Source organism: Mirounga leonina, unplaced genomic scaffold (genome assembly GCF_011800145.1).
Source record: "Mirounga leonina isolate KUSES-001 unplaced genomic scaffold, KU_Mleo_1.0 Mir_177, whole genome shotgun sequence".
Classification (NCBI taxonomy): domain Eukaryota; kingdom Metazoa; phylum Chordata; class Mammalia; order Carnivora; family Phocidae; genus Mirounga; species Mirounga leonina.
Window position 1 is genome coordinate 3,846,802 of NW_023270459.1, and position 14,897 is coordinate 3,861,698.

General features: G+C 38.9%; 1 protein-coding gene across 5 annotated transcripts in view; it reads left to right on the forward strand.

Annotated features, from left to right (window-relative positions):
* ZNF565 (zinc finger protein 565) overlaps nt 1-14,897 on the forward strand; it is a 36,979-nt gene that overhangs the window by 6,831 nt on the left and 15,251 nt on the right. For 2 of the 5 annotated variants that reach the window (XM_035023734.1, XM_035023735.1), the window contains exons 2-3: nt 6,455-6,616; nt 7,872-7,958. Coding sequence is in view for 3 of the 5 variants with exons in the window: in XM_035023730.1 (XP_034879621.1) it covers nt 12,560-12,568 (9 nt within the window). In the remaining 2 variants the exon portion in view is untranslated. Of the gene's footprint in view, nt 1-6,454; nt 6,617-6,875; nt 7,959-10,030; nt 10,050-12,494; nt 12,569-14,897 lie in introns of those variants that run through there. The other 3 variants (XM_035023730.1, XM_035023731.1, XM_035023732.1) reach the window with 3 other exon arrangements.

Consider the following 14,897-nt stretch of genomic DNA (forward strand, 5'->3'; position numbering starts at 1 on the left):
CCTAATGATTACTGATGTTGGGATCTTTTCATGTACTTTTTGGCCATTTGAATATCTTTGAGAAATGTCCTTTGCCCATTTTTTAATTGGGTTGTTTTTTGTTGCTGAGTTGTAAGAGTTTTTTATGTATTATAAGTATCAATCCCTTATTAGATACAAATAACAAATATTTGTTCCCGGTTCATGGATTGTCTTTTTAGTCTGTTGATAGTGTCCTTTAACGCACAAGTTTTTAAATTTTTTTAAAAGATTTTATTTATTTATTAGAGAGTGAGAGACAGAGAGAGAACATGAGCAGGAAAGAGAGGCAGAGGGAGAAGCAGACTCCCCGCTGAGCTGGGAGCCCAACGTGGGGCTCAATCCCAGGACCCTGGGATCACGATCTGAGCTGAAAGCAGACCCTTAACCATCTGAGCCACCCAGGTGTCCCCGAGTTTTTTAATTTTAATAAAGTCCACAACATTCCTATTTTTTCTTTTGTTACCTTTGCTTTCTTTGTCATATCCGTGAAATCATTAGATTAATTAAATCCAATATTGTGAAAAATTTCCCCTATAGTTTCTTCTAAGAGTTTTATAGTTTTAGCTCTTATGTTTGGATCTGTGATACGTTTTGAGTTAATTTTTGTATATGGTATTAGGTAGGGGTCCATCTTCATTCTTTTGCATATGGATATCCAGTTTTCCTGACACTATTTGTTGAAAAGACTGTCCTTTTCCCCATTAAATGGTCTTGTCTAGGGTGTCTGGGTGGCTCAGTTGGTTAAGCGACTGCCTTTGGCTCAGGTCATGATCCTGGAGTCCCAGGATTGAGTCCCACATCAGGCACCCTGCTCGGCAGGGAGTCTGCTTCTCCCTCTGACCCTCCTCCCTCTCATGCTCTCTCTCTATCATTCTCTCTCTCTCAATAAGTAAATAAATAATAAATAAATAAATAAATGGTCTTGTCTATTCCTGTTGAAAAGTATTTGACCACATATGTGAGGGTTTCCATTCTATGCTATTGGTCTAGATATCTGACTTTATGGCAGTACCACACTGTTTTGATTACTGTAGCTTTTTCTTTTTTTAAGATTTTATTTATTTATTTGAGAGAGAGAGAGCACATGAGAGGGGGGAGGGTCAGAGGGAGAAGCAGACTCCCTGCAGAGCAGGGAGCCCAATGCGGGACTCAATCCAGGGACTCCAGGATCATGACCTGAGCCGAAGGCAGTCGCTTAACCAACTGAGCCACCCAGGCGCCCTTGATTACTGTAGTTCTGTAATAATTTTTGAAATCAGTGTTTTTTGTTCCAATGAACAGTGTTCAGTGTTCCAACTTTGTTCTTTTTCAAGACTGTTCCTTCAGATTCTGTGTGTATTTTAGAATGAATTTTTCTATTTCTACAAAAAAACATCATTGGGTTTTGATAAGGATTGCATTGAATCTGTATATCCCTTTAGGTAGTGTTGATATCTGTCTTGGTCAGCTGAGGCTGCTCAGAGTTATGGAGGCTGGAAGTCTGAGACCAGGGTGCCAGCATAGTTGGTTTCTAGTTAGGGCTCTTTTCCTGGCTTGCAGATGCCCACATTCTTGCTGTATCTTCACAGGAAAAGAGAGAGAGAGAAAGCAAGCTCTCTCTAGTGTCTCTTTTTATAGGGATACTAATAGGACTAATGGGACCCCCCACCTTACAAACTCATTTAATCTCAATTACTTCCACCCTTAGAAACTCATTTGATCTTAATTACTTCCACAATGCTCCTGTCTTCAAATACAGTGACAGTAGGTGTTCGGGCTTCAGCATAGGAATTTGTCTTCCAATCCTTGGGCACAGGATATCTTATCATTTATTTATGTCTTCTTCTGTTTCTTTCAGCAGTGTTTTGTAGTTTTCAATGTGTAAGTCATTTCCTTTCTTGGTTAAGTTTAGTCCGAAGCATTTTGTTCTTTTTTGATACTATCATAAGTGGAATTATTTTCTTAGTTTCCTTTTTTTCAGATTGTTCATTATTACTGTGTAGAAATGCAACTGATTTTTGTGAGTTGATTTTGTATCCTACAACACTGCTGAATGTATTAGTTCTAACAGGTGTGTGTGTTGGGGGGAAATCTCTAGGGTTTTCTACATGTACAATCATGTCATCTAAGAACAGAAATAACTTTACTTCTTCCTTTCCAATTTGGATGCCATTTACTTCTTTTTTCTTGCCTAAAGCTGCTCTGGCTAGGACTTCCAGTATGTTGATGAACATCTTTTCATATGCTTAAGGGCCATTTTTACATCTTTTTTGTGAATTATCTGTTCATATCTTTTTCCTATTTTTCTTTCAGTATTTTGTCTCAATGTTTAAGAATTCATTACATATGAGGGATATTAGTCCTTCACGGTGATGTATGGTGCATGTATTTTCTTTTAGTTTGTCAGTTGTCTTTTAACTTTGTTTATGGTGGAGTTTTGTTTTTTGTTTTTTTTTTGTCATTGTTTTTTTTTTTAATGTTATGTAGTCAAATTTACCAATATTTTTTTTCATTACATCTGGACTTTGACTTTCTTAACCCCAGGATTAAAGAGGAATTTACCTGTGTTCTTTTCTAATACCTGTATGGTTTCATCTTTTTCCATTTAGATCTTTCTCCATTTAGATCTCTGATACATTTGGAGCTTAATTTTATATATGGTATGAGGAATGGATTTAATTTCATATTTTTCAAATGGCTACCCAGTTTTCCGAACACCATTTATTAAAAACTTGTGATGCCATCAATCTCCATCATATACTAAATTTCCAAATATACTTGGTACTATTTCTAGGTCTTCTGTTCTGCTCCACTGGTCTATTCATCTATTTATGCACTACTACTGTTTTAATTATAGAGGCCTTGCAATATATTTTAATGTCTGGTACAGCCACATCCCAGAAGTCTGGATAGGATAGAAGTTTGTTGCGGTGGGGGTGATTGGGTGGCTCAGTCGGTTAAGCATCCAACCCAATTTTGGCTCAGGTCATGATCTCAGGGTTGTGAGATCGAAACCCCACACTGGCCTCTGCACTGGGAGTGCAGCCTGCTTAAGAGTCTCTCTCTCCTTCTCCCTTTGCCCCACCCCCACACTCCTCACTCTCTCTCTCAAAAAAAAAAAAAAAAGTTTGTTGCAGTGACTAGATCTAATTTGATTTGGGGGCATTTTGGGTTTTGGGTAGTCTTAAATTTGCTTCAAGCCAAATTCTTATTGTGCTTTTGATAAATTATGAGAAATAAAAAAATATAGTTAGTAGTACTTGATGTTTGTGAGTTAGTCATTATAGCAGGGTTTTAAATAAGGTCTTAGTCCCCACTCTTAGACATCAGGGCTCTGCAGACTCCATGAAATTTTATTCACAATTTTTGCAGATGTTTATTCATTTGATTTTTTTCTTGGAAGAAGATTTAACATTCCATAAGATTTTCAAAGAGATTCAAGACCCCTGAAAATTTAGAACTACAGGTCTAAAATCTAAGACAGTGATACCTAGTAATATCCTTTGAGATGCCCAAAATTTGCAGCCAACAATAGAGAAACCGAAGAGGAATGTTCCATCATCTATTACATTCATATGATGGAATATTATCCAGCTAATAAAAAATATGCTTACAAAGTGTTAATCAGAACAATAAAAGGATGTCATAAACAAAATGATAAATTAAAAAGGGCTCAAATTTTGCAAAGACCCCACCTAAAAATCTGATCAGTGATTGAACAGAGAAGAAATTCACTGTATATCTGACACAATGCTTTCTGCTTTGCATACACTGCCTTATTAATTTGAACTGTCCTAAAAATTGGTCATTCACAGAATGTTTTTGATAATGAGGCTATATCAATGTACCAGGGAATATGAGTCAACATTTAAAAGACTGTTAGAGTACTTCTAGTTATTATTGGTTTTCAGTCACACTAATTTCCTTTTTTGTCCCTATTCGTGTCATAGATATTTTCTCAGTTGCTCATAATTTTCCTACTGCTAGGAAAATAAATACTAACTACCATTATGGTTATTTATTTTTAAATGGAAACAATATTGTTATGATTTTTATTATGAAAAACATAAACTTACTGTAAAAATAGAAACTTGCTAAAAATTCTTCATCCAGAAATATTCTTAATATTTTGATGGATATATTTCAAATATTTTTTCTGTGTGATTTTATAGAGGGGTATCACATATATATAAATTCTGTAACCTTCCTGCCTCATTTAATAATGCATTGACCATAGTACTGATGTATTTTTTTAAAGATTTTATTTATTCATTTGAGAGAGGAGAGGGGGAGAGAGCACGAGTGGTGGGGAGGGACAAAGGAAGAGGGAGAGAGAGACAGCAAACTCCCTGCTGAGCACTGAGCCAGTCATGGGGCTCAATCCTGGACGCTGAGATCACGACCTGAGCTGAAGTCAGGTGCTTAACTGACTGAGCCACCCAGCCTCCCCAGTACTGTTGTATTTTAAAATCTCTATATAGTATTTCATTATCAAGATGTACCTTAATTTATTCATTTTATTGTCTATTAAAGAGTATTTATATTTCTATAATTCAGTTATGAGCTATTTTTGTGCATACCACTTCATATATTTTTATATTGAATTCCTTTGGAAATTAGACATTTACTAAGAATTTGCAAAGATGCGGGGCGCCTGGGTGTCTCAGTCGGTTAAGCGTCTGCCTTCGGCTCGGGTCATGATCCCAGGATCCTGGGATCGAGCCCTGCATCGGGCTCCCTGCTCCACGGGAAGCCTGCTTCTCTATCTCCCACTCCCCCTGCTTGTGTTCCTACTCTTGCTATCTCTCTCTCTGTCAAATAAATAAATAAAATCTTTAAAAAAAGAGAGAGGGCGCCTGGGTGGCTCAGTTGGTTGGGCAGCTGCCTTCGGCTCAGGTCATGATCCTGGAGTCCCGGGATCGAGTCCCATGTCGGGCTCCCTGCTCGGCAGGGAGTCTGCCTCTCTCTCTGACCCTCCCCCCTCTCATGCTCTCTATCTCATTCTCTCTCTCAAATAAATAAATAAATAATCTTTAAAAAAAAATAAAAAAATAAAAAAGAGAGAATTTGCAGAGATGCAAAATCCTAATCTAGAACTCAAGGAGACAAAATGCTATTGAAAAGTTATAGTCTTGAGGGGCACCTGGGTGGCTCAGTCGGTTGAGCATTTGCCTTTGGCTCAGGTCATGATCTTGGGGTCCTAGGATCAAGCCCTGCATCGGGCTCTGTGCCCAGCTGAGAGTCTGCTTGTCCCTCTCCCTCTCCTTCTGCTCCTCTCCCCACTCATGCTCTCTCTGTCTCTCAAATGAATAAATAAAATCTTTTTTAAAAGTTAAAAATAGGGGCGCCTGGATGGCTCAGTTGTTAAGTGTCTGCCTTCGGCTCAGGTCATGATCCCAGGGTCCTGGGATCGAGCCCCGCATTGGGCTCTCTGCTCGGCGGGAAGCCTACTTCTTCCTCTCCCACTCCCCCTGCTTGTGTTCCGTTCCCTCTCTCACTGTGTCTCTCTCTATCTGTCAAATAAATAAATAAAATCTTAAAATAAATAAATAAATAAAAGTTAAAAATAGGGGCGCCTGGGTGGCTCAGTCGTTGAGCATCTGCCTTCGGCTCAGGTCATGGTCCCAGGGTCCTGGGATCAAGCCCTGCGTCAGGCTCCCTGCTCGGCGGGAAGCCTGCTTCTCCCTCCCCCACTCCTCCTGCTTGTGTTCCCTCGCTTGCTGTGTCTCTCTCTGTCAAATAAATAAATAAAATCTTTTTTAAAAAATAAGTTAAAAATAAATAAATAAGATAAAATTTGTAGTCTTGGGGTACCTACATGGCCCAGTCAGTGAAGCATGTGATTCTTGACCTCAGGGTTGTGAGTTCGAGCCCCACGTTAGAGGATGAGATTATGTAAGGGAAAAAAAATTTTTTTAATAAAAGTTATAGTCTCTATTTACCCTTTTTTTTTTTGAGAGAGAGAGAGGGAGAGAATCTTAAGCAGACTCACTTAAGCCATCCAGGCACACCTGTATTTACTTTTTTTTTCCTCCTGTATTTACTTTTAAAGTGCAAATGATGTAATAGGTGAGATAATACTAGTATACAAATGTTCAAAGTAAAGGATGATAAAGGGCACTATTTACCCTGATAGTATGCTATGAGAATTCATAAGAAGGAGATAACTTGTATGACCAGAGCAGTCATTGTCATGTCATGTCTAAGTCAAACTGATCTCATAAGAGCTCTGTGGAGGGAAATTAGTTTTCTTGAGTCCTATACAGGACTTGCAGTTTTCATTCTAATCATCAGAAATCCAAAGTGTGTCCAATTGGGCGAAATGAGTTTGTAGCTGTCTGGAGAATAGTGGGGCAAGTACAGAAACATAACAGATCCATCTGACAAGAAGAGCTAAAAGGAAGCACCACTTATACATAGGACATGACCCTAATGACTTTTCATTTTTTTCTAGGCACGACTACAGCACACATGAATATAGTTACCAAATCAAGAAGTTTGCAACTATTAGGAGCTGACAAAGCAAAAACAAAAGCCATTCTGTGAAAATATAACTGTTTTTAGAATATCCTAAGCTATTATTTCATGTTCAAGGGGAAGATTGTTTTTAAAAAAAGTAAGTATTTTCTTTTTCATCTGCTATTTGGGAATAGCTTACATTTAACAGAACCTAAAAATCATTTAAAAATTGGGGCGCCCGGCTGGCTCAGTTGGGAGAGCATGCGACTCTTGATCTCAGGGCTGTGAGTTCGAGCCCCATCTTGGGTGTATAGATAACTTAAATAAATAAAACTTTAAAAAAATGAAAAAAATTTAAAAATTAATACATAGTTACTGAAAAACATACACTTAAGTAAAACTAAGAACATTGAAGATCACAACCCAGAGATAACCAAAGTAATCTTTAAGGATAAAACTTCCTAGACATTTTTCATCTAATTTGTCTGTCTATATTGTCTGTATTGATATATCTTTATATTTTACAAATAGGATCACGTGATGCCCAGCTGTTTTGTAACCTGTTTTTTTTTTCATTTAATCATATCTTAAACATTTTTATGTTATTAAGTATTACATTACTAAATTTCTGAGTACTTAGAATTACTGTTCTGTAGAAATCTTTCATTTTTTTAACCTATCTGCTCTTGTCTTACTTAGAATACTGAATATTGCCTAAGAATGTATATATCTCTCCTTGTAATGATTTTGGTTGATGTTTATACCGGAAAAATGTATGTTTACATCCTTAAAATTCAGTACAACATGAAAGATTTCACACAATGTGAAAAATCCCTTTGAGGTGTATAGAGTTGGAAATGAACCAGTTCTGTTCTATTATTTCTGAAGCTTCCTCTGACTTTTTAAAAAATTGTTCTTTCTCGCATGAACCATAGGCCAGAGTCTGAATTTTTATATAGTGAGAATATAGCTGAATTAGTATATTAGTTAGGACAGGCTGTTACGCTGTAGTAGCAAACAACCCCCAAATCTCAGTGGCTAACAGAATCACTTTTTATTAACTTGATCATGCTACACGTCTAATGTGCATGAGTGTAGGCAGGGTCCCAGACCAAAGCAGACTCCACCAATCTATAGCCGTACCATCTAACACATAAACCCTTGGCCACCACATCAGGGAATACACTGGAGAATTGTGCAGTCTTGCCAGTGCCTCAGACTGAAGGGACACACATCCCCTTAGCTGAGGTTCCATTGGCTAAAACCAGTTTATGGCCCTGCCTGACTGCAAAGGTCAGGAAAATGTCATCTATATGCCCCAAAGGAGAGGAAAACACGATAATGGTGAAACAGTAGTAATTCAGTTAATGTCTACCAGACTGGCTAAGACCCATTTCTTTTTCTGTGTGTAGGAAGTTGCTTCTGTAAATTAAGTGTGATTTCTTTTTGGAGCAAGGAGGATATCCTGGATTGAGGGCTGACAAGAGGTCTGTGCACAGGTGAGTGAGGAGACTAAGGAAAATGGAAGATTTTCATGTGAAAGCTCACTTTCTCTGTGCAAAGTCAGGAGCTTTAAGTTACTGTTTGAGAACAAGCCCCCCAAAGGCTCTAGAACAAATGGAGGAAATAAAGCTCCTTCAGCATGTAAGTTCCCCAAAGCACCTCACTGTCATTCATGAATCACTCCATTCATATTTCCTTTTATAATTAACCCCCCCAATGAAGAGGAAGGTATACATTCTATTACTTATGATTATAAAACATATGCTTAAGGGAAAACTTCAAAATATAGAGAAAAAAAGATTCTTTTCGTAGATATACACCTAGAGACAAATGTTGAAAAATGTAATTGAAAATCCTTTCAGTCTATCTTATGTATACACATACATGCATATATAGAACATATGTATATTTTTCCTATAAAAATAGGATTACACTGGGGCGCCTGGGTGGCTCAGTCAGTTAAGCGGCTGCCTTCGGCTCAGATCATGATCCTGGGGTCCTGGGATCGAGCCCCACGTCCGGCTCCCTGCTCAGCGGAGAGCCTGCTTCTCTCTCTCCCTCTGCCTACTTGTGCTTTCTATCTCACTGTCAAATAAATAAATAAAATCTTTAAAAAAAAAATAGGATTACACTATACATACTGTTTCATTAGTTACCTTATCCGCCCACTGTTGTTTGACATCTTTTTTTTATTATCTTAATCACCATACATTACATCATTAGTTTTTGATGTAGTGTTCCATGATTCATTGTTTGCGTATAACACCCGGTGCTCCATGCAGAACGTGCCCTCTTTAATACCCATCACCAGGCTAACCCATCCTCCTCTGCCCCCTAGAACCCTCAGTTTCTTTCTCAGAGTCCATCATCTTTCATGGTTCGTCTCCCCCTCCGATTCCCCCCTTCATTCTTCCTCTCCTGCTATCTTCTTCTTCTTTTTTTTTAATTTTTATTTTTTTTCCGTTGTTTGACATCTTAACATCAACAAATATATGTGTTGTTCATTTTATGGCAACAGTGTTTCCATTGTGTTCATATACTGTAATTTATTTATTTAACCAATCCTCCTTTTAAGTTCTCTCCAAGTTGTTTCCATGGTCAGCAGTGTCTCCATCGTGTAGCCCCCACACGTCTTTTGGATAGTCTCAGCTATGGAATTGCTTCATCGGAAAACATACCTGGTTTAATTTCTGCTAACATTGCCTTGTTGGACGTTTGCAAAACTACAGCCCACTGTGTGTGTGATGTGTAGTAGTAATCTCAAGTACTAAAGCCTAAAACAGAACTCATAATTGGTTTATTGACAACTTCGTACTTCCAGTTACTCAAGCCAAACAGCTTAGTGTCATCATGGCTTCTTTTTTTTTTTTTAATTTGCTTTTATACCTAAAATCAGCAAATCCTGCCAGCTCTCCCTTCAGAGAATATTTAATCTGGTCAGTTATCACCACCACCCTAGTACAAGCCCCCCTCACTCCTTGCCTGGATTATTGCAGTAACCTTCCACTTGTCTCCCTGCTTCCTCCCTTGTCTTCTTAGTTCACTTTCTGTGAGTGATCCTTTTCAGTGTAAATCAGATTATGCCATTCCTTGTCTTAAAACATTTTAGTGACTTCCTGTCTTACTCAAGAGTAAAAACCAAAGTTCTTACAGTGGCGCACAAGCCCCATGTGATCCATCTTCCAGCTACGTCGGCTCACCCAAATGAGCTTCTGACCCTCTTTCTTTTGCACACTCCATTCCAGCCACCCTAGTCTTCTTTATTAATCAAAGAAAGCCTGCTTCTGCCTGGAGGCCTTTGCAATTGCTGTTCCCCATACTAGGAATGCACTCCTCTTAGATATCTGCATTTTTCACTCTATTCAGTCTGTGTTTACATATCACCTTCTCAATGAAAAGCCTTCTTCGGCCACCTTCATTCCCCCGAAGCTCCCTACTTAATTTTTCTCCGCAGGACTTTGGCCATCTGACATAAAAATTGGAATATCAGTGTCAGTATATCAGTATTTGTTATTGTCTCTTTCCATTAGAATGTGAGATCCACTGGATTTATTATCTTCCTCACACCTAGAACCATGCCAATTGAGGTAGGAGCTCAGTAAATCTGAAAGAATTTTTGACTCCTCTCTCTTTCTTTTTTTTTTTTTTAATGTTTTATTTATTCATGAGAGTCAGAGAGAGAGATAGAGAGAGGCAGCGGCAGAGGGAGAATCAGGCTCCCCGCTGAGCAGGGAGCCCGACGCGGGACTCGATCCCAGGACCCTGGGATCGTGACCTGAGCCGAAGGCAGACGCTTAACCATCTGAGCCACCCAGGCACTCCTCCTCTCTCTTTCTTTGCCTCCATATCTGATCAGGTGCCAGAGCCTGTGGATTTTACTTCTCTTCATCTTGAAATTATACACTTCCTCCTTATTTCCACTCTAATTATCCTGGGTCAGGTTTTTTGCTTGCAAAAAAGTATAAGCACCTTTCAATTGATCTCTCTGACTCCAATTTTGCTTCTCTCCAATAAAAGAATCTGGCCATATTGGCCCTATAACTTCCCTCTGTAAATTCTTCAGTGGCCTTCCATTCCTTACTGGGTGAAAAACAAACGTTTATATTTAAGTTAGTATTCATTGGGCCCTTCTCCAGACACCGTGGCAAGTGCCAGTCACAGTCATGATGAGACCTGGTCTTCGCCCTCATTATTATCTTATTTCATTCATTCGCCTTCATTTTCCAACCCCTGATATCACCTCCAGCATTATCTTCCTCTAGATTCTAGAACTAATTAAATTTAAATTTAATTTAAAATTCAGGAAAAAATCGTACTAGGCACTTTTTAATTGCCTAGTGCATGTGGCTGATGGCTACATTATTGATGGTGCAGATACAGAGATTTCCATTATCGCAGAAAGATTTGTTGGACAGCACTGGTCTAGACCTTTCCCCCAAACTGTACCAGTCGTTCCAAATTATTCTCTCCTCCACAAACACACCATATACTTTTGGTCCACTGTTTTTGTCACTGCTCTTCATCGATCAGAACACTCTTCTGTACCTTTTCTGCCTAATAAAACAATCTGATCTTTAAGTCCCAGTTCATATTCTTCAACTTATAGGGCATTTTCCTTGACACCACTGCCATTGAGTAAGTTCGTCGTCCTTCTGACCCACCCACCCAAAAACCACAGGAAGCTTCTTGCACCTCTGAGTAGAACCAGCCTTACCACCCTCCTTAAAACCCCTGAGTTCTCATTACTCTGAGGCGATTTTCCACAGAACTCCAGCCTTAGCAAACACCAGCCAGTGAGGAAGTGATGTTCTGCAGGAAAGGAGGAGGGGAGGCTTAGATTGAAAATTAGGAGTGCTGGCCCAGGAGGCTTCTAGAAATTGAGTTCCCATTCAAGTCAATACTCTGGAGGGGCGCCTGGGTGGCTCAGTTGGTTAAGTGACTGCCTTCAGCTCAGGTCATGATCCTGGAGTCCCGGGATCGAGTCCCGCATCGGGCTCCCTGCTCGGCAGGGAGTCTGCTTCTCCCTCTGACCCTCCCCCATCTCGTGCTCTCTCTCTGTCTCATTCTCTCTCTCAAATAAATAAATAAAATCTTAAAAAAAAAAAAATACTCTGGGTATGCAGATATGCTTGTAAGATACCTATTTACTGTGATTTTCTTGCTCCTGTCTGGTGAGTCCAGCCAGGGTTGGAGTCTCTGATGAAGCCTCTGGTGTAGGTGGTATTCCTTTCTGGACTTAGAAGAAGGAAGTAGGGGCACCTGGGTGGCTCAGTCAATTGAGCATCTGCCTTCAGCTCAGGTCATGTCATGATCCCAGGGTCCTAGGATCCAGTCCCACATTGGGCTCCCTGCTCAGCAGGGAGTCTGCTTCTCCTTCTGCCCCTGCTGCTCCCCCTGCTTGTGCACTGTCTCTCTCTCTGTGTCAAATAATAAAATCTTAAAAAAAAAAAAAAAAAAAAGGAGGAAGTAGATTCAGGGAAGTACCCAGGAGGTTTTGCCTGTTGAGCCCAGAGTAGCTGGAAGACTTTGTTTAGGGATATCTTTTTCTCAGGGTTTGACCTCCACAGGTATGCTATGCTGCTATGCTCCTAGCCTGTGGGTACTGTCCTCAGCCTTAGCGGGTAAAGTGAGCAAGTCTGAGTTTTGATCGTCCTTGCAGCAGTTGCAGAGGAAGATCAGCTTGGAATAGGTGGGAGCCATCTAGGCCCCATATAGAGTATAAATTAGCATCAGCAAGTTGGAGAACTGTTCAGGCTGGAATCCCTACTGCCGAGGCGGTTAGATTCTATGTGAGTGCTGGAACCTATCTTCGCTGACTATCTTTTAGTTTCCCTAGAGTTGCAGAAGGGGCTGGGTTTTGTTAACTCTTTAGTTATTGATATGAGTGTTGGGTGGTGGGACAAGGGGGAGGGCAAGGGAAGCAAAGCAGGGACATTGGGTACAGTTATTTTAAGGTCCTCTATTTAGGAGTGCTCAGGCAAGCTCAGTTTATGAGAGATTTCCCCTTTTTCCCCCCTACTCTGCTTTTTTAGGACTCTGCATTTGTCCAAGAGAAGAATCTAAAGAAATCAGAGCAGCTCAGGTAGTTCTAAAAGCCATGGCACAGGTAAGTTGAATTTCCTCTATACTTGAAATAATCTCTCTTCCTTTCAAATCATATGAACAGGTGTGTTCTTCATCCTGAAACTTCCCTGTCTCACTGAGCCCCATTCTTGCTCCCAGTTCCTTCATTCCAGAGATGAGTGGCTCTCTCTTCTCCAACAGTATAGACATAGACACACAGTGCTCTTACCAGTGGAGCAGAAATATATTCTCTTAAGAGAAATATGAGAGCCCCCCCTTATCAGAACCACAGTTGAGTGGGGCCAGAGATGAGATAACTTTGATCTTTTCCATTAATCTAGGTGGTTTCTGTTCTTCTATTTTTAAATGTTACTCCCTCGTTAAAAATCATAAAACATTTCATACTACCAAAGAATATATAAAAAAAATTATAGGGGCACCTGGGTGGCTCAGTCGTTAAGTGTCTGCCTTCTGCTCAGGTCATGATCCCAGGGTCCTGGGATCGAGCCCCACATCGGGCTCCCTGCTCTGCAGAAAGCCTGCTTCTCCCTTTCCCACTCCCCCTGCTTGTGTTCTCTCTCTCACTGTGTCTCTCTCTGTCAAATAAATAAATAAAATATTTTTTAAAACATATCTATAACATGTATATGGTGTAAAAAATAATAAAGTATCAATGTACTCATTACCCAGATTAATATCCCATCTGAGCAGCCTGCATTCCCTTCCCAGATCATATCCCAACCCACATTGCATTACTGTTCCCACCAATGGTAATCACTGCTTTCAATTTTGTGTCAATCAGTCCTTTGATTTTTTATAATAGTTTTACCATGAATGAATGCTACTAAGCAATATACTATCAAGTTTTTTGTTTTTAAATTTTTGTACAGTTATCATACTCTATATTTTTTACCAGATTTTTTCATTCAACACATGTGTTTACAAATCATTCATGTTAAGTTGTGTAGCACTAGATTAGCAGTTCTCAAAGCATGGTCCAGGAAGACTTTGACATCCTTTCAGGAGTTAATACTAAAATGTTACTTGCCTTTTTCAGTCACATTCTCCAATGAGTGTACAGTGTAGTTTCCTAGAAGCTATATAATATGTGTTATCCCAACAGATTGAATGTAGAAGTAGATGTGAAAATCCAACTTTTTATTCAGCCAGTCATAGAAGAGATTGCAAAAATATAAAACAAAGCTATTAAATTTTTTGACAATAGTTATTTTTCTTAAAAAGTATATTACTTAACATGTAACAGGTTTATTATTGGTTATTTTAATAAATTAATTAGTATTTTTAAATCTCTCACTTTTAATTTCTAATGTAACTATTGATAGATATACCCAGCATTAACAGTTCTTTGAGGTCCTCAAATTTTTTTAACAGCCTTATTGTATATATAATTTACATATGATGTTCACCCATGTAAGTGTAAAGTTCAGTGGTTTTTAGTATATTTATAGAGTTCTACAACCGCCAGCACAATCCATTTTAGAACATTTTCATTACCCCAAAAAGAAATCCCATTTGCATTAACAGTCTCTCTCAATGTCTCCTCCTTATCCACTGGCAACCACTCATTTACTGTCTGTCTCTGTGGGTTTGCCTATTCTGGACATTTCATATGAATAGAATCTTACAATATTTGCTCTTTCATGTCTGGCTTTTTTGACATAGTATGTTTTCAAGCTTCATCCATGTTGTAGCATTTATCAGTAGTTTATTTGTTTTTATACCAAATAATATTCCATGGATATGTATATTCCACATTTTATTCTTCAATTCATCAGTTTATGGACATTTGGGTTATTTCTGCTTTTAGGCTATCACAAATAACACTACTGTGAACATTGGTGTGTACCAGGGTTTGGGGGTGGACATATGTTTCCATTTCTCTGTACCTACATAATTCTATGTTTAACGTTTGGAGAAACTGTCAAAACTGTTTTCCAAAGTAGCTGCCCCATTTTACATTCATGCCAGCAATGTAAGAGGGTTCTGATTTCACTACATCCTCACCAACATGTGTTATTTTGGTTTTTTGGTAATAGTCATCCTAAAGGATGTGAGATGGCCTCTTATAGGTTTGATTTGCATTTCCCTAATGATTAGTGGTATTGAACATCTTTTCATATGCTTGTTGGCCATTTGTAGATCTTCTCTGGAGAAATCACTACTCAGATTCTTTGCTTAGTTTTTGTTTTGTCTTTTTTGTTGAATTGCAAGAGTTCTTTATATATTCTGGACACAGGTCCCTTATCAGATATAAGATTTGCAAGCATTTTCTCCCAGTTTTTTGATCTGGATGTTTTCTGTCTTTTTCTTTCTTTCTTTCTTTCTTTCTTTCTTTCTTTCTTTCTTTCTTT